This window comes from Dama dama, chromosome 3 (assembly GCF_033118175.1).
Source record: "Dama dama isolate Ldn47 chromosome 3, ASM3311817v1, whole genome shotgun sequence".
NCBI classification, from domain to species: domain Eukaryota; kingdom Metazoa; phylum Chordata; class Mammalia; order Artiodactyla; family Cervidae; genus Dama; species Dama dama.
Genome location: NC_083683.1, coordinates 63,387,283 through 63,413,523, shown reverse-complemented (window position 1 = coordinate 63,413,523; position 26,241 = coordinate 63,387,283). Strand labels below are relative to the sequence as shown.

General features: G+C 39.7%; 1 protein-coding gene across 3 annotated transcripts in view; it reads left to right on the top strand.

Annotated features, from left to right (window-relative positions):
- MSRB3 (methionine sulfoxide reductase B3) overlaps positions 1-26,241 on the top strand; it is a 172,698-nt gene that overhangs the window by 9,278 nt on the left and 137,179 nt on the right. The window contains exons 2-3 of one of the 3 annotated variants that reach the window (XM_061130715.1): positions 7,184-7,225; positions 24,901-25,027. In XM_061130715.1, coding sequence (XP_060986698.1) covers positions 24,952-25,027 — 76 coding nt within the window. In that variant the 5' untranslated portion in view covers positions 7,184-7,225; positions 24,901-24,951. Of the gene's footprint in view, positions 1-7,183; positions 7,226-22,743; positions 22,811-24,900; positions 25,028-26,241 lie in introns of those variants that run through there. The other 2 variants (XM_061130722.1, XM_061130708.1) reach the window with 2 other exon arrangements.

Sequence of the window (26,241 nt, the reverse complement as noted above, 5' to 3'; positions counted from 1 at the left end):
AGTTTTCATACCTGTAAAATGAATGAATTTTGGATGGATAATACCTGATGTTGCTTTTACATTAAGATTCTGTAATCTATGACTTGTCTAAAAGTCTTCAAGTAGCTTTCATAATTTTTAACGGAAGTGACATGACTAATAAATTACACAAAATTATGTATTGTCTTGTTATATTTGGTTCAAGCTGTCTATTTTGTGGAACTAAATATAAAGGTTATTCTGAGACTAAGATCCTATTTGAACCTTGCAGTCTACTGTGCCCAGTAATTTGATCCAGAGCAAAATTACATAACCCTTTTAAAGATTTAGTATTTATTTAGAGGATAGGTTACAATGTATTAGAAACATTATATTATTAATAACTGTCCCATCTAAAGTAATGGCATTAAGCATGAGAAATTACATTGGTTGTTCTAAATGTACAGCTAAGAATTGTTTGTTTAGGCCATATGCTGATTAGGCATATTCAGTCAGATCAAACTGTATCTTCTCTACAATGCTTTTCCTGTGCCCTTGTTCTTACTCCAGTCAACAAATGCTTCTTCCCCCCTTTATTTTTAACCTTCCTTACTCACACATGTTTTATCTTCAGTTCTGGTCTCTTCAAGCTACAGTCTCACATTTCTAATTCTACCACACACTTCCACATGAATAGTCCACGAGCGCCTCAAATGCAATAGATCAACTTATTTTTTTACCCCCACCTACCAACCTGCCCCAAGTTCACTTCTCTTAATCACCCAGGCTTCACATCTTATCATCATCTTTTTTTCATCCCTCTCTTTTCCCCTCTGTTTATCCCCATGTCCAATTAATTGTTTTTTCTGTCTAATTCACTTCAGCAACACTTCTCCAATCCTATTTCACTGCTATTTGTAAGGCCTCCTCAGACAGCCAGTTTGCCTTTTTGCATTTCTTTTTCTTGGGGGTGGAGTCGATCACTGTCTCCTGCACAATGTCATGAACCTCCGACAATAGTTCTTCAGGCACTCTGTCAATCACATCTAATCCCTTGAATTTATTTTTCACTTCCATTGTATAATCGTAAAGGATTTGATTTAGGTCATACCTGAATGGTCTAGAGGTTTTCCCTACTTTCTTCAATTTCAGTCTGAATTTGGCAATAAGGAGTTCATGATCTGAGCCATAGTCAGCTCCCTGTCTTGTTTTTGCTGACTGTATAGAGCTTCTCCATCTTTGGCTGCAAAGAATATAATCAATATGATTTTGATATTGACCATCTGGTGATGTCCATGTGTAGAGTCTTCTCTTGTGTTGTTGGAAGAGGGTGTTTGCTATGATCAGTGCGTTCTGTTTGCAAAACTCTGTCAAGCCTTTGCCCTGCTTCATTCTGTACTCCAAGGCCAAATTTGCCTGTTACTCCAGGTATTTTTTGACTTCCTACTTTTGCATTCCAGTCCCCTATAATGAAAAGGACATCTTTTTTTTTAAGGGCAAAGGGGAGGGCCAGATCACATGGGGCTTTTACCATTGTGAGGAGTTTAGATACTGTTCTTTGTGATTGAAGCCATTAAAGGCTTTTGGGCAGGCAGTGACCATATCTAATATGTATTTTAAAGTGGTCATTCTGGCTGCTATGTGGAAAATGATTTGCAGAGACCAAGTGTGGAAGCAGGTAGACCATTAGGGCTAGTTCAGTGGTTCAGAGAGGAGTTGATAATGGTTTGGTCCAGGGTGCTGGTGGTGGAAGTGATAGGTTGCTGATGGATTGGCTACAGGGTCTAAGAAAATGAAACATCCAAGCTATTCCATTGAAACTGCTTTGACTGAAGCCACGAATGGTGTCCATATCACTAAATCCAGTGGTCTCTCTATCTTCCTTCAGTGAATTTGATATACTTATCACTCATTCCTAGAAACGCTATGACAAACCTAGACAGCATATGAAAAAGCAGAGGCATTACTTTGCCAACAAAGGTCCGTCTAGTCAAAGCTTTGGTTTTTCTAGTAGTCATATATGGATGTGAGAGTTGATTATAAAGAAAGCTGAGCACTGAAGAATTAAAGTTTTTGAACTGTGGTGTTGGAGAAGACTCTTGAGAGTTCTTTGGACTGCAAGGAGATCAAACTAGTCAATCCTAAAGGAAATCAGTCCTGAATATTCATTGGAAGGACTGATGCTAAAGCTGAAGCTCCAGTACTTTGGCCACCTGATGCAAAGAGCTGACTCATTTGAAAAGACCCTGATGCTGGGAAAGGTTGAAGGCAGGAGGATAAGGGGACAAAAGAGGATGAGATGATTGGATGGCATCGCTGTCTCAATGGACATGAGTTTGAGCAAGCTCTGGGAGATGGTGAAGGACAGGGAAGCCTGGTGTGCTGCCGTCCACGGGTTGCAAAGAGTCAGCCACAACTGAGCGACTGAACAATACTCCTAGAAACAGTCTTTTCTTTTAGCTTCTAACACTGTTATTGTTAGATATATGATTTTGAAAAAAGTGAAAGTGTTAGTTGCTTAGTCATGTCTGACTCTTTGCGACCCCATAGACTGTAGCCCACCAAGCTCCTCTGTCCATGGAATTCTGTAGGCAAGAATACTGGTGTGGGTAGCCATTCCCTTCTCCAGGGGATCTTCCTGACCTAGGAATTGAACCCAGGCCTCCAGGCCTGCATTGCAGGCAGATTCTTTACTGTCTGAGCCACCAAGGAAGCCCATGTGATCTTAGGCAAATTAATTAAATTATCTGTGCCTCAGTTTCTTCACTTGTAGATTGAGGATAGAAGTGTTCCTACCACATGGACTATTGAAATCATTAGATGAGATAGCATATATGAGTTACTTAGTGCAGAGTCTTCCACAGACTTAATTCACAGTAAATGTTAGCCAGCACCCTCATCACCATCCTAAACTCATCATCGCCACTGTCTTTCTGGAACAATACTCTCCTTGACCTCTGCCTTCTTTGGCCACTGCTCTTTCTTGGTCTTCTTAGCTAGTTCTTTCTCTTCCAGCTCACCTCTGAATGTTGAGGTTCCTCAGGGCTCTGACATTTTGTCTTCTCATTTTACACATTTTCTTAGGCAGTCTTATTTACTCCGTGGCTTCAGTTCTATCTGATAAGTCAGTTCCCCCTAAATTTACCCACAACCTAGCTCTGTATCTAAGCTGCTGTTGCTGCTGCTAAGTCACTTCAGTCGTGTCTGACTCTGTGCAACCCCATAGACGGCAGCTCACCAGGCTCCCCCATCCCTGGGATTCTCTAGGCAAGAACACTGGAGTGGGTTGCCATTTTCTTCTCCAATTCATGAAAGTGAAAAGTGAAAGTGAAGTCGCTCAGTCGTGTCCGACTCACAGCGACCCCATGGACCGCAGCCCACCAGGCTCCTCTGTCCATGGGATTGTCCAGGCAAGAGTACTAGAGTAGGTTGCCATTGCCTTCTCCGCTGTATCTAAGCTACAGTCCTGTAAATCCACTTGCTTCTGTCTCGTCTCCATTTGGTTGGTTGTATGTACCTATAATAGGCTTAAAGTTTATTATTTTTGCCCAAGGTTACGTCTCTTACCTTGTCCGTTCCCTTTTAGTAGATGGTATTACCGTGTGCCCAGTTGCTTCAGCCAGAACTGGACTCTTTATTAAATTTATTTCTTGTCTCATACCCTATGTCAATGGTTTGCCTAGACTTCTACAGTAGCTTCCCAATTAGTCTCACTACTTCTGACTGATGCCACTCCCAGCCATATCCCACCTCTTAGCTACGGCAATCTCTTAAACGAGAAGATCTGATCATGTTACTCTCCCTCAGTTACTTCTCTTTCTTTCTAGGATGAAGTTCCAAATTGTTTTAACAGCTTCAGGATTTCTTCTGCCTGCCTCATAAGCCTCATCATCTTGTCCATCTGTTGCTCACTTACACCTTCTAGCCACACTGCTTTTCTTTCATACCCTTCAGTGGGCTGCACTCACTTTTACCCCAGGGTCCCTGCTCATCTTTTTCTTTGTCTGGTACACTTCTTCCCTCCTTCTTAATTTGGGCAACCCAGCCTTATCCTTTATTCTTAGTTTAAATATTACTCCCTGCCGGTTGGCTTTCTTTTTTTTTTTTTTTCATTAAAAATCATTTATTTAATAAAGGGGATATCATACTAATACTACCCTGGAATCAGTTCAGTTTAGTTCAGTCGCTCAGTCGGTCCGACTCTTTGTGACCCCATAAACCGCAGCACACCAGGCCTCCCTGTCCATCACCAACTCCGAGAGTCCACCCAAACCCATGTCCATTGAGTTGGTGATGCCCGGTTGGCTTTCTTATGCCTCTCAAACTAGACTTCTTCCTTCTGTTATATAGGATCTTTATTCCCCTTTTGCCTCTCTGTGATCTTTATTGCACTTGCTAATAATATCTTTCTCACAAATAGGTAAGCTTCATGGTGGCAAGGACCATGGTCTCTCATTCCTCACTTTGTTCCCCGCATCTGTTTAAATAGAGTAACATGAATGCAGTGTGGGCTTGCCCAGTTTGGTAAGTGAGAGAGGCTTCTATCTGAGTTTGGTGTGTTTTTCATAAATCTTTCAAGGTGGTAAAAGGGAAGGAGACAAAAGTTTAGGTGTACAGCAGTTGAACTTTCAGACTCCAGGGACCTCAGCTAGCGAGTAAGGAAGCAGCATCAGAACTGGAGGTGGCCCTAGTGAAAAGTGTTGCCTCAGGGTTAGTTTTTTTCCTAGGGTTAAAGTGACATCAGAATTTTCAGGCAGTGCCCTGAATGTTTCTCAGGCTTCACTGTCTCTTTCAAAAGTCAGCCTTGGCAGTGCTTCCCAAATCCTTGGAATGCTGGGCTTGGGCATTGCCGCAGAGCACCTGTGAGTGTGGCTTGCAGTGTCAGAAGTGCTTGCCGAGGTGACCTGTTGGGTTTAGACAGACCCTGTGCCGGATATCAAGCTCTTAATGCCTTCCACCTACCTGTTCTCTGGCCTTGGCTCCTCCTCCTTAGAATCCTGGATTCTCCTTCACTAACTTGCAGGAACAGTGTTTGCACATAGATGAGTTAGGAGTTGGCCTTTTCTTTAAAACATCCTCTGTACTTTATCTTACACAAGTTTATCATGTTTTAGTTTCCAGGGCTGGTGTAGATTTTGCTCTGTTTTTATATTCTGCTTACCATTTCAGTGGGAGGTGGTTGGAATCTGATTGAGGGAGAAGATGAGTGAGTTCTTTTTTAAACGATATTTTTTATGTTGCCACCTGTGTGTGCGTGTGGACTCACGTTTGCACAGGTATGTGTGCATGTGTGCAATCTCTCTTTTTTCTTTCTGCTTATTTTCTCTTTTTATTGCATTATGCCATTTCTTTGTTTTGTAACTCTCTTTGAGAGTCATTTTTTAGCAGGTGCATTTACATCATTTATATTTTGTTATCATGGACGTATCTGATGACATTCCTTGTCTTACTGTTTCATACCTTTTTTATGATCTTTTCCCTTGATTTTCAGTATTTGGCATCTGGTTTCTGTGTTTTATTTGCTTTTATCTTTCACAAGGATTTGAAAGAGTGACATCATATTTTAGGTTCCATGACCTTGAACAAGTGCTTAAAAACATTATTGAACCTGAACTAATCTAATCATTAAATTAAAAAAAGTAAGATTCAATAGCCCTTGGCTCCTTTCTGCAGGAAGAATTTTGGAATCTTTTATTGTTTTCCTTCTCTGCTTTTGTTAACTAAAGTAGTACCTATAGATCTACACTATTGTTGCTATTATTTTTGTATTATATGTTCACTTCAGGATTTTTATTTTAATCTTTTTCATTTAATTATATAATAACATCTACTGCCTTCAGTGATTATGACCATTTATCCCTTAACTTATCATTCTTAAGGATATTTTGATTCATGTACCATTTGGCTAGAGTCTATCCATGAGTTGATGTCTTTTTTTTCTTTTTTGGTAGGGAAAAATATATGCATGCATGTTTCCTGAGCTCTTTTATTACCTGAGGGAAATACAGACTGTTGTATATAATGTGTTAACCTTCCCTTGCAAAACAACATTTAATTGAAACCAAAAAAAGCATAATTAGAAGGCTGGAACTTGCTTATAGAATAATCTGAATGTAATTAGTACTGCAATTATGGAGCATAAAATATTGCTAGCATTCCCTATGGAAGAAGAACCTGGGAACAATGGAATTTACTGGCATTCAGATAACAAGTCAAAGGCTTTGGTGGTTCAGTGGTAGAATTCTCACCTCCCGGATGACAAATCAATATCAGTCACAAGGTTACTACTGGGAATTCAATACCGCTGATGTTGTAGATACTTTTCAGGGTCATGATGCAAAATTAGTTATAAGTCCTAGAATAGTTTTATCTCTGAGTAAGAATGGTAGTTTTAATTGAATTCCAGCAATATTTTATAACTGCTATTGATGTGTTCAAATTAGAGTTGACTAAAGCCTGGCGTGCTGCAGTCCGTGGGGTCACAAAGAGTCAGACACAATTGAGCGACTGAACAATAATAAAGTTTACTTTGTCAAATTCCTGTTTTATTATTACATTTGCCTCATGCATGCATAAAGTTGTATCACTCTATATAATCGACTGAAACAGTTGATTGCAAAACAAGGTTTTTCCTTTTGGTCAGAGATAATGATTTTTTGACAATCATTAAACTATAATTACTGAAGTAGAAAAATTAATCTTAACTAAGTTGCATATTAAACAATCACCTCACTCTTCCCCTGTCCAAAATTGAACTAATTAAACCCTCCAACACAGACACACAGACGCAGGCACACACATGAACACGGTCATCCTCACTCACACATGCACATATGCATACACGCACTCTCATGCCGTATCTCTACATGGTATCTCAGACCTCTTCTTGCTTTTCCTTCTCAGTAAGGGAAGTAAAATTCACTGAGCAGTCTTCTAGTTATTTTTAAAGATATTATCTCACTTAATCCTTCTGAAATTTAGTGAAATAAGTGATATGATCTACATTACGCAGGTTAGGAATCAGACACAGGTAATTTGCTCAAGATTTATCAGCTGGTTGAGAGATAGAGTCAGAAGTTAACTCGAGTATACTGCACTGCCTGGGTATAGTATAGGACTCTATCCTGGGGGAATTGGGACATTATGAACAGAGATGGGGAGATACAGAGGAAGTGACATTTGAGTTCAGTTCCCTGAAAATGTTTATTGAGTCTTTATTTTACAGAAGTGAATCCCGCTGACTACTCTCAAGGAATTTTTAAGTGAGGTATGTATATGTCTAAAATTCTAACTTGCAAATAATAGATATAATAATAGAGGTACCGAGGTTGGAAGTAGTAGAGGCAGAATTGATTCATTTTCTAATGGCATGGCTGGGGAGAACGGTGAGAGGAATAGCTGTGAAAAAATGTTTCCTAGGGCAGATGATGTCTAAACTGGCCTTGAAGGTTAAAAAGGAAGAGTGCATTCTTTATATGGTATGGAAAATATAAGTGATATGGTGAGGATGGAAAAGTGTGTAGGAAACATTAAATGGTTGACTATCATCAGAAGAGACTCTTCATTCATTCATTCAGTCAACAAATGCTTTTGGAGTGGCTTATTAAAGGTTAGACACTGGTGAGGACTAGAGATAAAGTAAAGGACAAAAGAGTTAATGGATTGTATAATGTCCAGTGAGTGTTGGGGTCTGAAGTTAAGATAGGAAGAGAAATGAATCTGATAGGTCTTGACTGCCAGAATAGGTTGGTTGTGTTTTCCTCATAGTTGTTGATGACTGTGGAAGCACATGAAGCAGAGTTCTGACGTGGTCAGAGTGAGTTTACATTATGCCTGCAGCAGAATGTAGGGTGGCTGTGACGAGGAGTCAGGGTAGAGGCAGGAAGACCATATTCTAGATGAGAGATGGAAAGAAAAGAATATATTTGAGCAATATCTTGGAAATAAGATTGGTGGCACTTGGTGTTGATTAAGTATAAAAAATTAAGGTAGAAAATGACTGAGGATGACTCTCAAGTTTGGGGTTTAGTGGTTGTATGGAATGGAAGTACTTTTTAACAGGATCAGGAATACAGAAAAAATAATAAATTGGTGAAGAAAGAAACAAATTGAGTTTTGGAGATGATAAATAGTTTGAGGTGCACATGAAATAACTAAATTCTTTTTAAAATATGATTTAATCATCTAAAATTAATGAAGAAAACAAACCATTGAGGACAAAGTAGAAACAACATAATGCAAAATATTTAGTATCTTTGTTTATGGTCTCATTTAGGGCTTCCACCTTTATCCCAAGTTCAGCATAGTGTTAAAAGATAGCTGATAAAGGCCATTAAGATTTACCTTTCAGTGGAATAGGACTACATTTTCATAAAACTTGTCCTTTATCTGCTTTATCAGATACAAGGCACAAGGCATACTCTCATGAGAAAATTCTTACTTTCTGCAACAGAAAGTAAACTTAGAGGGGAGGGATGCTACAATTCTGATACAAGAGCAAACATTTGCAGTTTCCAGTGCTAAAACTTTCTATTCCAGGAATGGTGGCAAAGTTCTAATTTAAATATTTGAAGCATGATTTACAGATACATATTTTTAGGATTTATATTAAACTCATTAAAAATAGTCTTTTAGTGATAGATACAGATAACTGTATAGTCAAAGCTATAGTTTTTCAAGTAGCCATGTGAGAGTTGGACCATAAAGAAGGCTGATTGCCGAAGAATTGATGCTTTTGAACTGTGGTGTTGGAGAAGACTCTTGAGAGTCCCTTGGACTGCAAGGAGATCCAAACAGTCCACCCTAAAGGAGATCAGTCCTGGGTGTTCATTGGAAGGACTGATGTTGAAGCTGAAACTCCAATACTTTGGCCACCTGATGGGAAGAGTCGACTCATTGGAAAAGACGCTGATGCTGGGAAAGATTGAAGGCAAAAGGAGAAGGGGATGACAGAGGATGAGCTGGTTAGATAGCATCACCAACTCAATGGACATGAATCTGAGCAAACTCTGGGAGATAGTGGAGCACAGAGGAGCCTGGTCTGCTGCAGTCCCTGACATCACAAAGAGTCGGACATGACAGCAGTAGATAATAACTGTAGTTTGTAGTCATAAGGGTAAGGCAGGATTTGTTCAGCCCGTAATAGCAAGTTTTTCTTTAGATGAAATGGTGCACTGAGGCACTGCATCTTTTTTACATGCCTAAGTTTGTTTTATTTTTGTTTTTGCACATGGTTCTTGATGAGAGGGAATTTCAGGTGAAAAGCAACAGCCTCCAATTCTATCTCTTCTCATCTTTGCCTCACTTTTCTGAAGCAATGTTCTAAAATCATTCTTCTGTCAATCCCCTAGTTTTTGTCAGTACAGTTATAGCACTATTTCTTGATTCATCAATTTCAGATAATATACAGTTATGAAAAACAAGTATTTATCTGCTCTTTGTTCTCCCTTATGTCTACCATTGTTTATTGTTTTGTTGATTTTTAAAATTCCCTTATTGTTCACTTGGTGGTAGTGGTTTAGTCGCTAAGTCGTGTCTGACTCTTACGATCCCATGGACTGTAGTCCGCCCGGCTCCTCTGTCCGTGGAATTCTCCAGGCAAGAATACTGGGATGGGTTGCCATTTCCTTCTCCAGGGGAACTTCCCGACCCAGAAATAGAACCTAGGTCGCCTGCACTGCAGGCAGATTCTTTACCACTGAGCTACAAGGGAAGCCTGTAGTTCACTTTTGTAACATTAAATAGTATGTTTGCTCATCAACTTTTGATGTAGCTACATGACAACCTGTTGTGACAGAGAGATTCCAGGGAGAGTGACAGACACAAGTAGAAGTTTATCTTTCTCCCCAGAGATAGCCTAAGGTAGGTAGTAGCCCGAGGTTGAGTCGGTGAGTGGGCAGCTTCGCTTCATGGCCTGTTAAGTCCACCTTTCTCATTAAGTAGCTTCCATCCCAGGGCCCAGGCGCGCTGCTGCAGCTTTTGCCGTCTCGTCTCCCAGGGGAGGAAGAAGTCCATGGGGTCACAAAGAGTCCGGCTCAGCTTAGCCATTGAACAACAACAAGGGGAAGAGGATGTCTAAAGCACGTGACTTTGTCTTTAAAGGAGGTGACCTGAAAGATCACACATCATTATACTGGCTAGAGCTTAGTATCACATTCACAGTTAGCTACAGAGGAGGCAGAGAAATATAACTCAGTGCTCAGCTAAGATTTCAGAAGTTTTTGATACTCATGGGAAGAAGAGAGGATGGATTCTAAGGGACCAGTTAGCATTTTGCAGGCTAGTTAGTATCTCTGAATTTTCTGCTTCGTAAGATGGGAGTCCTAGTGCTCTCATCCTTTATTCTGCCATCCTTACTGGGCATTTTGTTAGCTATGTACATTTTCTTTTTGTTTTAAAATGTGAAGTTACTAGTGTTTACATTCTGATCTGGAACAACAGCCAAATCTTTGTCTATACATTTGTCTCTAAAATCTTGCATTGTTATACATATTGTTTACTTCCAGGTCAAAAAAGTGAACCATTAGAGTATTCCTTTTCCTTAGGCCAGGGTCATGATTCATGAGCCACTGAGAAGGACAGACATTTATCTTTTTAGCATCATGGCAAATGAATCTTTTTTTTTTTTTTTACATTTATAGATTAACGTCAGGACACTATATTTCTAAGGTCTGTGTCTGGGCACTGACTTGTTAGAGAGTAAGAAGCTTCAGCAGGCCTGGTTAGTGGCCAGGGAGCTTTCAGTCACTTCAGAAAATAAAATCTTCATAAGCAGTCATTTTGTTGTGATCAGGAGCTACTCAGTCAGTTTACAGCTGAGTGAAATTTTTAATTCTTTTTTTCCAATAGCAGTATATTTATTTTAATGGATAGTAGTAAAAATACAGCTTACACATCAGACTTGGGATTCCACGTATATTACCACATAGGAAAAAGCTAAATTCAACTTACAGAAAATATTAAGTAAATAATAAGGCAGAGGAGTTATGAGGGAGGATATGGCAAAAATTGTGAAGAAAACCTCTAGCTCTTGAAGGGTTGGGACTTATTTGTTAGCTCCAGAAGATCCAAAGTGAAGTAGCTTTCTCCCAGTCTTTATGTCTGAATATGAGAAGAGAGCCATATCTTCTGACTCTCTTTGGGGTATTTAGAAATAGAAGGGGTGACTAATGAGAGGAAGGCCTTGGTCTTTTCAGAGTGGTCTCATTGTCTTTGGCATTCGACTTCTCAGCCTTCAGACCCTGTTGTTTTTCTAAACAAGGACAGCTATCTGGGAAATAAGAGTCCCTGCCCTTGAGGAATGTTTAATGTACTATGAAAGATTAAAATAGACTTCAGTTCAAATTCTGTCTTCAGTACTGACCATATGACCTCAAGCAAGTTATTCTCTGAACCTTAGTTTCTGCTGGAACACATAATCCCCAGATCCCAGTGGCCTCAGCCACTGAAGTTTTATTTCTTGCTTGTATTGCATGTTCATTGTCTGTCAGACGGAAACTCTGCTCCACGTCTCCTACTCCAGGACTGTGGTTAATGGAGCAGCCATCATCTAATTATAGAACATTGCTGATCAGTGTTGGAGAGAAAGAGAGTTCTAGAGAGCCTCATGCCAGCAATTAAGTGATCTGTCTTAGAAGTGGCACACGGTATCATTTCTGTTCACAACTTCCTCCTCAGGACTAGTGACACGGTCTCATGTAACCACGGGGGCCCAGAAAGTACCTGGAAAATGGAGATTCAGAGTGTTGTGGAAATAGCACTGATGACTACCACATATAGGAATGCCTACCTCAGGGTTGACGTGAAGATTAAATGATATTAGCTACAGACATTGACATGAACTTGTGTGTGCCAGGGGCTTCTCTAGTAGCAGTTTTGCCAGGAAACTATTATAAACTCCAGACTTATAAATGAGACTTTCATAGCTCAGAGTAAACCTTGTCAAATGAAACCTAGCTAGTTGGTGAGAAGGTTTAAATTTGAACTCAAGTACTAGAAAAGCAAAACTATTACATAAACACAACAAAATGGAACAGTCAAAAAGACTGAAACATTCTGAAGGTATTTTTTTAATAGTAATCAAAAGTGATTTGTTTATGTGGGTTTTGCTTTTCTGTTGGCACTTGTTAAATATGAAGAAAAGCTTTGTAGATGAAACACATGTAATGTAGATGCTGTGGACCATGAAATCAATGCATATTTTAGAAGAAAAAGATTTGTATTCTGTACTGGTGATAAAAGTTTTAAAATATGAATGTGAGGGACTTCCCTGATGACCTAGTGGTTGAGAATCTGTCTTGCAATGCAGGGGAGCTGAATTTGATCCCTGGTTGGGGAACTAAGATCCCACATGCAGCAGGGCAACGAAGCCTTTGTGGTGCAACTACTGACCCGTGTGCCTCGTCTAGATAATCAGTGCGCCACAGCGAAAGGTCCCGCATGATGCAACGAAGGTCCCTGGTGCTGTAACTAAGGCCTGATGCAGCCAAATAAAATAAATAAATACTAAGAATAATGTGAGAATGAATAAATGCCTGCATTTGACTAGATGACCACAAAACAGGAATCCTGGGAAAAAAGATAGCATTTAGTAGAGTTAAAAGTAGCATCAGAAGATGGGTTTATATCTGGGCTTCCCTGGTAGCTCATCTGGTAAAGAATTCACCTGCAATGCAGGAGACCCTGGTTCAATTCCTGGGTCGGGAAGATCCACCGAAGAAGGGATAGGCTACCCACTCCAGTATTCTTGGGCTTCCCTGGTGACGCAGACGGTAAAGAATCCGCCTGCAGTGCAGGAGACCTGGGTTCAGTCACTGGGTTGGGAAGATCACCTGGAGGAGAGTATGGCAACCCCCTCCAGTATTCTGGCCTGGAGAATTCCATGGAGTACAAAACAGGAATGCTTGGAAAAGAGATAGCATTTAGTAGAGTTAAAAGTAACATCAGAAGATAGACTTATATACATAATTCTATTTTAATTATACCATTGGTATACCTTCTTAATGGACACAGAGTAACCCTTGCATTGTCAATATTAGGTACAATTCTTTTTTTTTTTCCTCCTTTATTTATTTATTTATTTTTTTCAGTGGGTTTTGTCATACATTGATATGAATCAGCCATAGATTTACACGTATTCCCCCTCCTTATGTCCTTTTCTCACTTTTTGTGTGAACCGAATAGAAAAGAAAGTGTAGCTGCCACAACATGTACATAAAAGGAGTTTTAGCTTAATGTTTTCCCCAAGTGACTTTCTGACCTGGGCTAGGTCTGTTTATCTCTGTTTTGCTATTGACAAAATAAGAGCTTTGGATCAATTCATTGTTTTTCCCACTTTTTTTACACTGAGATACCCATGATGGATGATATTTCATGAGCAACATCCTCATGTAGTCATATACAGATGATACTTAGAGACTGAGGAGCAGATGGTCCAAGCTGCACATTCCTGGTGCTAGTTCTAGTTCTAGTTTCTGAAGAAAACACTTCAGAAAACAAGTGAAGGAAAGTGACATTATTAAAGAGATAACTCTAAATACATCCTAGTTGTTTTCTTAAAAACCTTATCTACAAACAACAACAACATCAACAAAACAAAACAAACCTTATCCTCAAACTTCAGCATCTAGAGACAATTTTAAACAAATTTGTTGTGAAACGCCTTTAAACTAATTATTTTACCTTTATTGAGTGGTCATTTCATGTTCAAAAATCTATGCATTAGGTGTTCATCAAGAATTTTTCTAGTTCTAGACTTATTTAATGATAACAATTCTGTTATTCTCAAGTATTTCTGAAAGTTCGAATTCCTTGATTATTTTACCAGCAGTACACGGATTAATAGTACCACATACATGATATGGGCTCAATAAATACTCTTGCTGTTGTTCAGTTGCTTGGTCTTGTCTGGCTCTTTGCGACCCCATGGACTGCACCACGCGAGGCTTCCCTGTCCTCCACTGTCTCCTGGAGTTTGCTCAAACTCATGTCCATTGAATCAGTGATGCCATCCAACCATCTCACCTTCTGTTGCCTCCTTCTTCTCCTGCCCTCAATCTTTCCCAGCATCATGGTCTTTTCCAATGAGTTGGCTCTTCGTATCAGGTTGCTAAAGTATTGACTGAAGCTTATCAACAAATTAATTTTCCTTTTTCTGGACCTAGCACTAATTTGCAAGTTGTTTTCTTATCCCTTAGAAGGACGTATACTTTTATATTGCAAGGAGTGGTGCTGAGGAAATTGGTCTGTAGTGTTCTGATTGTTACTTTCAGAAATCTGTCATAACTGTCCTCCTCAATTTGATAAAATAACTCACAATTTTACATTTGCATTTACCCATAGACTAGATGAAGTAGGAAATGAACTAATTACCTTAGAAGTAGCAAGAGATCTAAATACTACTGGTATTATTTTCTAACCACTTGTTTTTTCTAAACAACATGGGTTACGTTATAAATGTAGTTCTCTGTTCTCTGTTCACTTATTTAACAAGTGCTTATGGGGACTTCCCTAGTGGTCCAGTGGCTAAGACTCTATGCTCCCAGTGCAGGGGACCTGGGTTCAATCCCTGGTCAGGGAACTGGATCCCACATGCTGCAACCAAGGCCCACCACAGCCAAATAAATAATAAAAATAAAACATAAAAAAACCCAAGTGCTTATGAAACATTTTCTGGGCTTACTGTGTGTCAACCAGAGGGTTAGACCAGCACCTTTCAAGGTGTGGACTGAGGATCCCTGGAATCTGAGAGCCTTTCAAAGGATTCACAAAGTCAAAACTATTTTCATACTAATGCTGACATTATTTTCCTTTTTCACTGTGTTGACATTTGGGTTTATGTTGCAAGAGCAGTTGAAACTGCTGCTGTTTTAGCATGAAGTGAGGCAGTGGAAACAAATATCATTAGTAGTCATTCCATTCTTCACTAACATCCACAAAGGAGAAAAGGCCGTTTTCACTTAAGAATGTCTTTGATGAAGTAGTAAAATTTATATTACTTTTATTAAGTCTAGATCTTGAGTGCATATCTTTTTAATATTGTGTGTGAAAAGGCAAAAAATTGATTTTTATAAAGTGCTTCCACAACCCAAAGTTGTCTCCCGGAAAAGTACTGGTGTGATTGTTTGAAACACTGTTTCACTTGACAGAATGACCAAAGGATGAATCAGTGTGTGTGTTAGTTGCTCAGTCATGTCCAACTCTGCGACCCCATGGACTAGCCCGCCAGGCTCCTCTGTCCATAGGATTCTCTAGGCAATAATACTTGAGTGTGTTGCCATTCCTTTCTTCAGGGGATCTTCCCGACTCAGGGATCAAACCTGCATTTCTTATGTTTCCTGCATTGGCAGGTGGGTTCTTGACCCTCTGAACTACCAAAGCCTATGGTTATTTAAACTTGGATATTTGGGGGTTTCCCTGGTGGTCCAGTGACTAAGACTCTGCGCTCCCAATGTAGGGGACCCGGTTTCCATGGTTGGGGAACTAGATCCCCCATGCCAGAACTAAGAGTTCTCATGTCACAACTAAAGATTCTGCATGCCACGACTAAGACTTGGTACAGCCAAATAAATTTAAAAAAATAGATAAATTGGATATTTGGCAAATATTTTCCCAAAAATGAACAAAGTGATTCTGTCACTTTAAGGAAAACAACTGACTATATTTGTTGGCAATGATAAAATCTGAGCTTTCAAGTTAAAAAATAAAATTCTGGAAAATTCAACATCTAAAGATGTACCTGACAAAATCAGTGGCGACTATTAATGAACATGATTTTTGATACTAAAAGCAAAATGTGTCAACATGTGAAAGATGTGTATAACCCAAATGAACCATTGTTTTCCAAATGAACAGTGCATGATGTTACAAAATCATACACAGTTAAAAGATCCAATCAAAATGCAAAATAGACCAATGAATTTTAATGTAATGGTATGAAAAGTTCACTGATAATACGTAGTTTCAGACTGTCATTGTTGAATTTTGGTGTTAATACCAAAGAAGAATATCTGTAGTTATCTGAAAAAGCTATTAAAATATTCCTCTATTTTCCAACTACTTATCTGAGTGAGGTGAGATTTTATTCATGTGTATACTTCAACCTTGTAGCTCAGTCAGTAAAGAATCTGCCTGAAGTGCAGGAAACCCGGGTTCCATCCCTGGGTTGGGAAGATCCCCTGGAGAAGGAAATGGCAACCCACTCCAGTATCCTTTCCTGGAAAATCTCATGGCCAGAGGAGCCTGGTGGGCTGCAATCAATGGTGTCGCAAAGAGTCGGGCACGACTGAGCGACTAACACTTACTTATACTTCAACCAAAACAACATATCACAATAGATTAAATGCAGAAGCAGAGATGAGAATCCAGCTATTTTCTGTTAAGCCAGACATTAGAGAGATTGATTTGAAAAAAATGTAAAAGTTCTCCCATTAAAAATATATTTGTTTGTTTTGGCTAATCTAGTTATTTTTCACTGAAAATGTCATTTTGGTAATGTGTATTGTTATTATTTCTATTTCTGTTATTCTAAATGGAATAAACAAATATTTTTAAATGGCTGTTTTAATTCTAATATAGCAAATATTGATGGGTGTAACTACAGAAACAAAAGGCATTTGGGGTCCTTGATAATTTTTACATAGTGTAAAGGGGTGCTAAGATCAAAAAATTAAAAAATGGCTAGTCCTGGAGATATTAAATAAAATGTTCTTCTTTACGTAACTTTTCTTTGGTTCCCAACCCCTCATAACCCTGCCACTCCCTCCCCCTAAAGGGAAAATAAAAGTGAGGTCGCTCAGTCGTGTCCGACTCTTTGCGACCCCATGGACTGTAGCCCACCAGGCTTCTCCATCCGTGGGATTCTCCAGGCAAGAGTACTGGAGCGGGTTGCCATTTCCTTCTCCAGGGGATCTTCCCAATCCAGGGATTGAACCCGGGTCTCCGCATTGCAGGCAGATGCTTTACCCTCTGATCCACCAGGGAAGGCCCCTAAGCTGTAAGAAATTTTCCTTCCTCTGAAACTCCACGTACTTTATTTCTGCCTCAGTAAAGGCATTGAGTACATATGTTTTGGTTCCATCTAGGCTAAATATGTTTTTTGACAGCATATATCTTTGTATATTCATCAGCTGTTAATACATTGTTTTCCATGTGGTAGGAATTGATACAGGTGAGCTGACTAAAATTTGGTATCTTAAAAGTGTTATGTCTCTGAATGGTTTGGAAGATAGAGGATTCTGATAGCTGGGGTTCTATTGTTTCTTATAACAAATACAAGAAGATCTCTGCTTAACAAAAGAAATGCCCGATTCTAGATTCTAGCTAATTAGGCATGTTGATTCTGAGAGGTAAATGATTGGTTGATCAGTTCATTCAGCAAATATTAGTTGAGTGTAAACTGGGTGCCAAGTATAGAACTTTATCGTAGACATTTAGATTAGTGGTTTCCACATGCTGGCCCATGATGAAGTTTCTTCTTTTCCTGAGAAATGAGAATAATAGCAACAATGAAATGTTTTTCCTCAAAACTTAAACATATTATTCAAAAGAACATTCTTTATCTTGAGCTTGCTTTCTGAGTTCCTGGTGTCGGTATAATCTTTCTTTTCTGAAATTATGATGAGATTTGGGTTTGGGGCTTTTTGTTCTTACTTGACAAAATTAAAATTTGTCAACTTTCTATTGGCCCTTGAAGTTTTGGGGGGAACATTTTACTAACTCATGGAAAACCACTGCTGTTTTGTCAATTATTGGAAGGGATTTGACCTTTAGGTTTGACTTTTTAAATCCGCTAGCACGATCAGCTCATTTATTTTGGAGTTAATTATCAACTGTGTGAGTTCCCTGCTTTCCTGTTTATATCATCTCTCTTTGGCAGATGATTGTTCAATTGCAAGAAAAATAGTAGAAGGAAATAAAAATAAACCCAAACCAAAAAACTAACAAACTAACGTTTGTCAAATTTTTGGATGTTGGAGTTCTAGGGATAAGAAAAGATGGAGAAGTAAACATTTTTGACCAAAAAACGGCATTTGAATTATCTTCAGATCTCAAGTCAGATTGCACTTTCAACCTCCTACTTCTTCACAGATACTTCTAATTTCCATGAAGGAATCAACTGATCTTAATTCAGATTCTTACCTTTAAGCACCATTAAACAGTTGAGATGGCAGAGATAGCAGGGTGGGAAGTGATGACCCTGAACAACCATTTCCACAGTCATATTTATATAATCATTCTTCCACTCAATACATGAATGGCTGTTAGGTGCCAGGTACTAGGATACAAAGATGAAAAAGAAACTGTCTCTACACTTAAGAGGTTTATAATCTAGAAGAGGGGGGTGTGAGCAAATCAGTGCCCGAAGAATTGTTAATAAGGGATGTGACAGCATGCCAGTGCTTCACTGGGGACTCAAATAGAAGAAGTTAGAAGGGGTGGGAGTTGAGAATGGTGAAAGGAGAGGATATGGAATGAAGAAAGATTTGGAAGTGGAAGTAGGAAACAGCAAACCTGTTTGTGGAAAGTTATTTTTGGCCACCTGATGCAAAGAGCTGACTCATTGGAAAAGACCCTGATGCTGGAGAAGCTTAAAGGCAAAAGGAGGATTGGGCGGCAGAGGATGTGTTGGTAAGATAGCATCACCGACTCAGTAGACATGAGTTTGAGCAAAGTCCAGGAGATAGTAGAGGACAGGGAAGCCTGGCCTGCTGCAGTCCATGGGGTTGCAAAGAGCCGGACACAATTTAGCGACTGAACGACAAATGAGTATATTGGTATGGCAGGAACGTGGGGTGGGGTGGGATGTGGAGTATGGCAAGAGAAAAGGCTGAAGGTTAGGCAGCAGCTAGATGTAGAACTTTAGATGCTTTGTTCAGGAATTTGGACATGATCCAAAGGATTTACCAGAATGTGTTCTGTGGGCTGGTGCTAGGAAAGAAAGGGGTTTTGTAAGGTCAACACCGTTTGAAAGGCACCAGCTGAGACAGAGGCAAGCAGGTGTATTTACTGTGAAACCACTCAGGTCCTTCCTGTCGGGTAGCATTTCCGCTACTAATTTTGTTTGAAGGGGTAACGCCTATTTCTCAGAACAGGGTTTGGGAAACCCTGCAACATGCGGGGAGGAATCATTAAAAAGTTTCGAGCAGAAAAGTATAGACTATTGTGTAATCTAATTCTCCTCTCAACACATAGTGTCATACTACTCATTAGGTATCGTTCAACCCCTATTTTTTTTTTCATTTATTTTTATTAGTTGGAGGCTAATTACTTTACAATATTGTAGTGGTTTTTGCCATACATTGACATGAATCAGCCATGGATTTACATGTGTTCCCCATCCCCGTCCCCCCTCCCGCCTCCCTCCCCATCCCATCCCTCTGGGTCTTCCCGTTCAACCCCTATTTTTAAACACTAAATAATTCCAAAGTGATGTATTAGATATTATGAGAGATTAGAAAGATGTGTGAATTGTGTCTAGCATTTAAAAAGAACATGTGGGTTACCTATAAATGTTAGTCACCTATGAAATTATTTGAGTCAAAAACAGTACAATATGGCTGATTCACGTGGCTGTATGGCAGAAACCAATAAAACGTTGTGAACCAGTTATCCTCCAATTCAAAATACACAAAAGACAAAAAGCACTATAAAAGTGAGGGAGTTGAGATAAACTTGGGGAGCTATAGATTTTCCGGGTGGTCTTGAGGCAGCAGGTAGATGCCACTGCTGCCCCGCCCCCCAGCACCCCCCACTCCAAGCACCAAAGCGTTTGGAGAGTCATTCCCTATGGACTGAAGCTCCAAGATGAGACGAGCAGGACAATTAAGGGAGGAGCCTGGGCCCCGTGCAGACCACGTGTTTCTCCTTCTCGAAATCAGGAGACCTCCCTGACTATACATGCACAGAAAAGGTCCTTGGAGGTCAAAGGGGAATGATGCTACTAATGCCAGGCTACCCACAGGCCTCTTCGGTAGAATCCGTCTTGGTTAAGAGTACACATGGGAGAATCCTGAGATATACCAGGCAAATCAACATGATTGGTCAAAGGAGACACAGAAGTGCCCCATAAAAGTAATTCAAACTGCCTCAAGGGGGCAACTCAGCGACTCTCTCTCTCTGTCTGTCTGCCCGAGTGTCTATCCACATGTACTATACTCTTTTTTAACCTCTTAATAAATAATTCACTTCCTTCACTACTTTCTATCTTTGTGGAAATTCTTTTCTGCAAAGCCGAAGGCCAGGGCCCTTGTCACTGACCACTGGCCTAGTGGCTAGGATTGGGTGCTTTCACCACCGTGACCCAGACCCAATCTCTGGCTGGGAACCCAAGCCCTGCTCCAAGCCATTGTAGGCCAAGGCCAACTGAGGTCAGTCTTTGCTCAGTATTGATTTCCAGGGAATGTTATTTATTTATTTAGCTGTGCCGAATCTTAGTTGTGGCATGAGGAACCTTTGTAGGTGCAGCACACAAACTTAGTTGCAGCATGTGGGATCTAGTTCTCCAATCAGGGATCTAACCTGGGCCCCTTATATTGGGAGCGTGGAATTGTAGCCACTGGAACACCAGGCAGTGTAAGGAGTGTTTAATGCTAATTCTTTTCCCAAAGACTGTCATCACTCAAGGTATGTGTTTCTTTTGCCTCTTTTTGGGCTAGGGTTGTTTCTGGCTAGGGTCTTCGTCCAGGCAGCTCAAGGGGCACAATGGGAAGAAGCAGGCTAATTGAAACTTGAATATTTGGGGCGGGGGGAGCAGTGTGGGGAGTAGGTGTTGGTTTGTTTGATCCTCAGAAGTACTGTATCATCAACATATTGAAGCTTTAATAGATGCAAGTGGACTCAATTCTGGGCTTCTCTAGGTTATATATCCTAAAAGTGTATCAAAAGAGTATAGAGAAAAAATTTGAAGATGAAAGGGAAAGAGAAGTTACATGTGGTGGGACAGAAAGATTAAATCTAGACGTCTGAGTATGTCTCAGGCTTTTTACTGTCTTAACTCGGTATTTTTTCACTCAAAGTCAAGAAAGTCTTCAAATAATCTTCTTGAATTCAGTTCAATTCAGTTGCTAAGACAGGGAAGCCTGTCTATCACCAACTCCCAGAGCTTGCTCAAACTCATGTCCATCGAGTCGGTGATGCCATCCAACCATCATATCCTCTGTTTTCCCCCTCTCCTTTTGCCTTCAATCTTTCCCATCATCAGGGTCTTTTCCAATGAGTCAGTTCTTTCGCATCATGTGGCCAAAGTATTGGAGTTTCAGCTTCAGCATCAGTCCTTCCAATGTATATTCAAGACTGATTTCCTTTAGGATGGATTGGTTGGATCTCCTTGCAGTCCAAGGGACTCTCTCAACAGTCTTCTCCAACACCACAGTTCAAAAGCATCAATTCTTTCAAGCTCAGCTTTGTTTATGGTCCAACTCTCACATCCATACATGACTACTTGGAAAACCATAGCTTTGATTAGACGGGCCTTTGTTGGAAAAGTAACGTCTCTGCTTTTAGTGTGCTGTCTGGGTTTGTCATAGCTTTTCTTCCAAGGAGCAGATGTCTTTTAATTTCATGGCTGCAGTCACCATCTGCAGTGATTTTGGAGCCCAAGAAAATAAAGTCTGTCACTGTTTCCTCTGTTTCCCCATCTATTTGCCATGAAGTGATAGGACTGGATGCCGTGATCTTAGTTTTTTGAATGCTGAGTTTTAAGCCAGCCTTTTCTCTTTCACTTTCATCGAGAGGCTCTTTAGTTCCTCTTCACTGGAACTAAATCATTTAGTTTTTTGAATTAAATGAATCTTTATTAAGTACTTATTATCAGCCACATTGTCTATTAGGAGAACATAGAGTCAGAGTATGTAGAGTGAATTGGTAACAACCTTAGACTTTTCATTGCCGATTGTAGTGGTCAAGAGCACTGGCCCTGGAACTAGATGGCTTGGGTTCAAATCCGTTAAATCATTCAGTCCAGTGACTTAAGGGCTCTGCTTCTTACCAGCCAGGAAATCTTAGGTAAATTCCTTAGCCTCCTTATGCCTCAATCTCTATATCTAAAAGTGGGAAAATGATAATATGTACCTTTTAATGTCCTGAGGATTAAAAGAGCTAATAAATGCAAAGTGCTTAGAATACTGCCTGTCATATGCAAGGGTTTCATCAGCTGCCAAGCTTAGAATATCTTTATCCTACCGTGGAAATCAATCCAAGAGTAGTAAGTTTTCTGACCTAAATCAGAATCAATGTTTGGAGAATGGCTTGCTAAGGCTCAATAGGATTGGGTATAAATGGACTGTTAGAAATTTCTGATTCAAAAAAAAAAAAAGAAATTTCTGATCCATATAATTTTAAAATAAAAACAAATATTTGTACATTTAAATAATAGTAAGAGCTAATGTTTGTGAGCATAAACTGTGTGCCAGGAGTTGTTCCAAGTGGTTCTAACCAATTAACTGATTTAATTGTTCTTTTAGAGTTGAGGAAACTGAGGCTCTGAGAGGGTGAGCCGCTTTGCCAAGGTGACACCACTCCTTAGGGGCAGGACCAGGATTCAAACCCAGGCAGTCTGATCTCATAGGTCCCATCCATCCATTATGATATCACGTCTTTCGTCCAGTGTATTCTACAGTTTAGACTGGTTTGTCAACGTATTTTATTTCATGTATTGCAAGCATAAACTAAGAGAAACCAAGTGTAAAATGTTAGTTCAAACTGAATTTGTTACATCGTTTCACCGTAAAAATATTCCATTTTCTGTTCTATAGATGAGTTGCTCCTGGTGTCACATTCAGAGCCATATTAACTAGGATACTTTTGTCTCCTGGGGCACAACATTCTGAGTTTGATTTCACCAAGGCATCCAGAGGCATGTATCCTTTCTCTAGAAATGGTTCTCACTTTCCATCTCAGCTGCATATTTTTCAGGGTAGACTGTAGTACCTGGTGCATTTTTGCAAAGTTAGCTGCTTTGTCTGTTATCCTCACAATCCTAACCTGTGAAATGGCATGCTTTGTAGCACTTGAGGCCGGGGAGGGCACTGTAACAAACTGTACTTTTTGTTAAAGAGGCTAGATTGCTCTGAAAGTAGTCACTTTGTTACTCTGCTTTGTTGGATACTAACACAGATGGGTTCGCTTTTAAAGAAAACTGGGCAAAACTAATTTGCCACTAGATGGAGCCCTGGCTTTTTGGGTAGAAATAAAGGCAAGCGTCAGAAGATTAAATCACGCCGTCATATCACGCTGAAGGGCCCCCGGTATTTGAGGCCCTCAGCTTTTAATTGCAGAATGCATCTTTGTTCTCCGCCTGACCTGCGGAGTGACATCACTCGCTTTCTTCCTGTGCGCTGGCTTTGACACAAGCCAGATGGCTGTGGCCATCGGTAGGCGCGCAGGCCGCCTGGTACCGCAGTTGATGAAACAGAATGGGAAGACGCTTTATGGTCAACTGCAGGGGCACAGTGAGGCCGCGGCTTTGCTAGGTAATTACGTTCACCGTGCCCACGTTACTCCTCACAGAGAAGGTCACAGGGAGAAAAATGCGTTTTTATTTATAGTGTTGAGAGGTACAGACCTTTGATCTTTTATTAGTCAGTAGTCTGCTCCAGAGGAATGCTCTCTTTCCCCTGCTCTGCAATCACTCGTGCGAATGACATGTTTATTTATGTTTAATGGTTCTTTCAGGCTGTGCATCCTGATACTTACCTTCCCTCTTCCTCCCCTTTGTCTCCAGTTAGTAACGCAAAAATGTTTTGGTTTTGTAGTGAGTTTAGTTTGGAGAAGTCAGAGTTCAGGCATGTTAATACAAGCAGATTTCTGTCAGATATACTCCAGAGTGATTTGGTCAAATATATTACTGTTTATTATGTGTTTGTTCTTTGAGGAGGTCAGGCTAGACCAGGAACAGACTTTTATTTGGGGGGAGAGGGAGTGGGGGGTGGGTGAGGGTCAGGAAATGAACGAGACATTAATTTTATATCCATTTTTGGACATTTAGTGGTTAAGGGCACTTGTAATGTTAATTTTAAATAAAATATGGGAAGTTACTATTCATCTAGTATTTCCACCTTCATTTGAAGTTAATCTTTACCAACTGAAAGACTGTCTAAAACTTTCAAGAAAATCCTAACAACTTTTCTTTAAAGTTTAACATTCACACAGTTCCACATGATTCATTTTTACCCACTTTAAGGCCAGGTTGTGAACACTGGTTACAGAATTGATCTAGAAATTATAAATCATAAAATCAAATGAAAATTCGTAGTTGCTATGTTGTCTTCAAACGTAACGCTGTTTCTAAAGTGAAGCCTCCTAGTTGTCCTTAGGTTATTTGGTTCTCTATTTTTTAAAAGTATGAAACTCTAACAAAAGAAATCTCTTAACCTTACAGTCTTAATCTTTGCAGTCTTCTCCAGATTTGCAAATAATCGCTGGAAGAAGGCAACATGGTGTGAGGAGAGAGGGGGACTTTGTAGTTGGATAGAACAAGGCTTTCTCATTTTTTTTTCCCCCACTGGCTGTCTTTGTGTCCTTGGACCTTTGAGCCTTGGCTTCCTCACATATACATTGGGTGATAAAACCTACCTCCTAGGTTTATTCTAAGAATTAAATGACACAATATATGTATATTTGGCCCCAGACAGTTCCTGTCACTTGGTATGAAGTCAGTAAATGTTAATTCCTTTCAACTGTTTTAAACTTTGTCTCTTCTTCCAACCTCTTGCAAAATGTGTTCACAGATTACACTATTATATAGTGTGTATTTTATTCATAAGATATAAATACGCCTGGGTTGAAAGTAAGCTCACCATCGGAAAAATAGGCATTTGCAATTTATTAGCACTGTGTGTGTGTGTTCAGTTCCGGATAAAACCGTAACCATCAACTGTGCAGTGAACGTGTTTAACATTTGTGATGTTTTAATTTGTTTTTGTTTTCTTTTTTTCTCCTACTCAGCTCTTGCCCCTGTTCTTTGCCTCTCGTTTTGTTGGTGAAGATATCACAGTGATGTCTGCATTCAACCTGCTGCATTTGGTGACAAAGAGCCCGCCAGTCGCCCTGCGAGCCTGTGGGCTTCCCTCAGGTGGCTGCTTCTTGTGCTGTAACAAGTGAGGGCGCTGCTCCGGGGCGGGGGTGTTTCTGCTGCAGGAGATGATACACCACAATGCTCTGCTCCATTTCGTTTTCTTTTGCTTGGGTCCTAATTTGAAGACGGAAATTGGTTATAAATCACCACTCTACTTTGAGTAACATTCATTTCCACAATCCTTACAACCCTTGGAAACGTTGTCCAGTTTCCTTGCTTAGTATATAATTGTCACTAATATTTCATGATATCTTCTTATTCTTTAATGCGCACTACACATCTGAAAATCATAATGTCCATAAGAGGCTGGCAGTCTTGATAAGAAACTGCCCCAAATCACACAAAATAGGACATTCATCTTGTTAAAGGATAATGAAAATGCTTTCCATTTCCACATGTGGCCATTCCTTTAGGAAAGAAAAAAAATTAAAATGAGCAACTTTAATGTAATAAAGTTAGTTATTGTACTTGCAAAGAAAAGATGTTCTATTTAACAATGACCAAATAAAGAGAATTACTATAGCATGTGTTAACTGGTTCTTAAATTAGAACCACCACCCAGTCTTTTTTAAAATGTGATTTTAAGCATTTAAACAAGAGAGACATAAAAGTCCAAAATTTTACTATTTGCCTGTGTTTAACATTTTAATTTTGTTATGAAAATCACATGGCCAGATATTTTCTGTGAACATTATTATCAATATTACTTTTATTTTCTTTTAGTTTTCTCCATTACTGTATTATATAGAGAATTTCATTCTAACTCATTAAATATTCATTGAATATTAACTATGAGTGCCAGGCATTGTGTGAAGCAGTGAGGATACAATGATAAATAAGATCAAGCCAATTTCTTTAACAAGCAAAGAGCTGAAACTGTGTAAAGACCATTGAACCATGTGGTGATAAGACTAAAGTATTTATGCCTCAGATGTTAGGGGAATGCAGAGGATGGTCCTAGCTCTTTGCTTAGGCGAAGACATTTTTGGAAGGGAGGGAAGGTCTCTGAAGTTTAAGGAAGGCTTCATGTAGGATATAGTGCTTAAGTTGAATCTCAAACTATGAGCAAGAGTTAGCCAGATGTCCAAGGAGGGCGAAGGACTTTTCTGACATGTGAAGTAGTGTAGGAAATACATGAAGACCTGAAAAGCCAAAGTATGTTCAGAGAAATACAAGTTATTTAATGTGGCTTGCTTCGGTGGGTGAGGGCA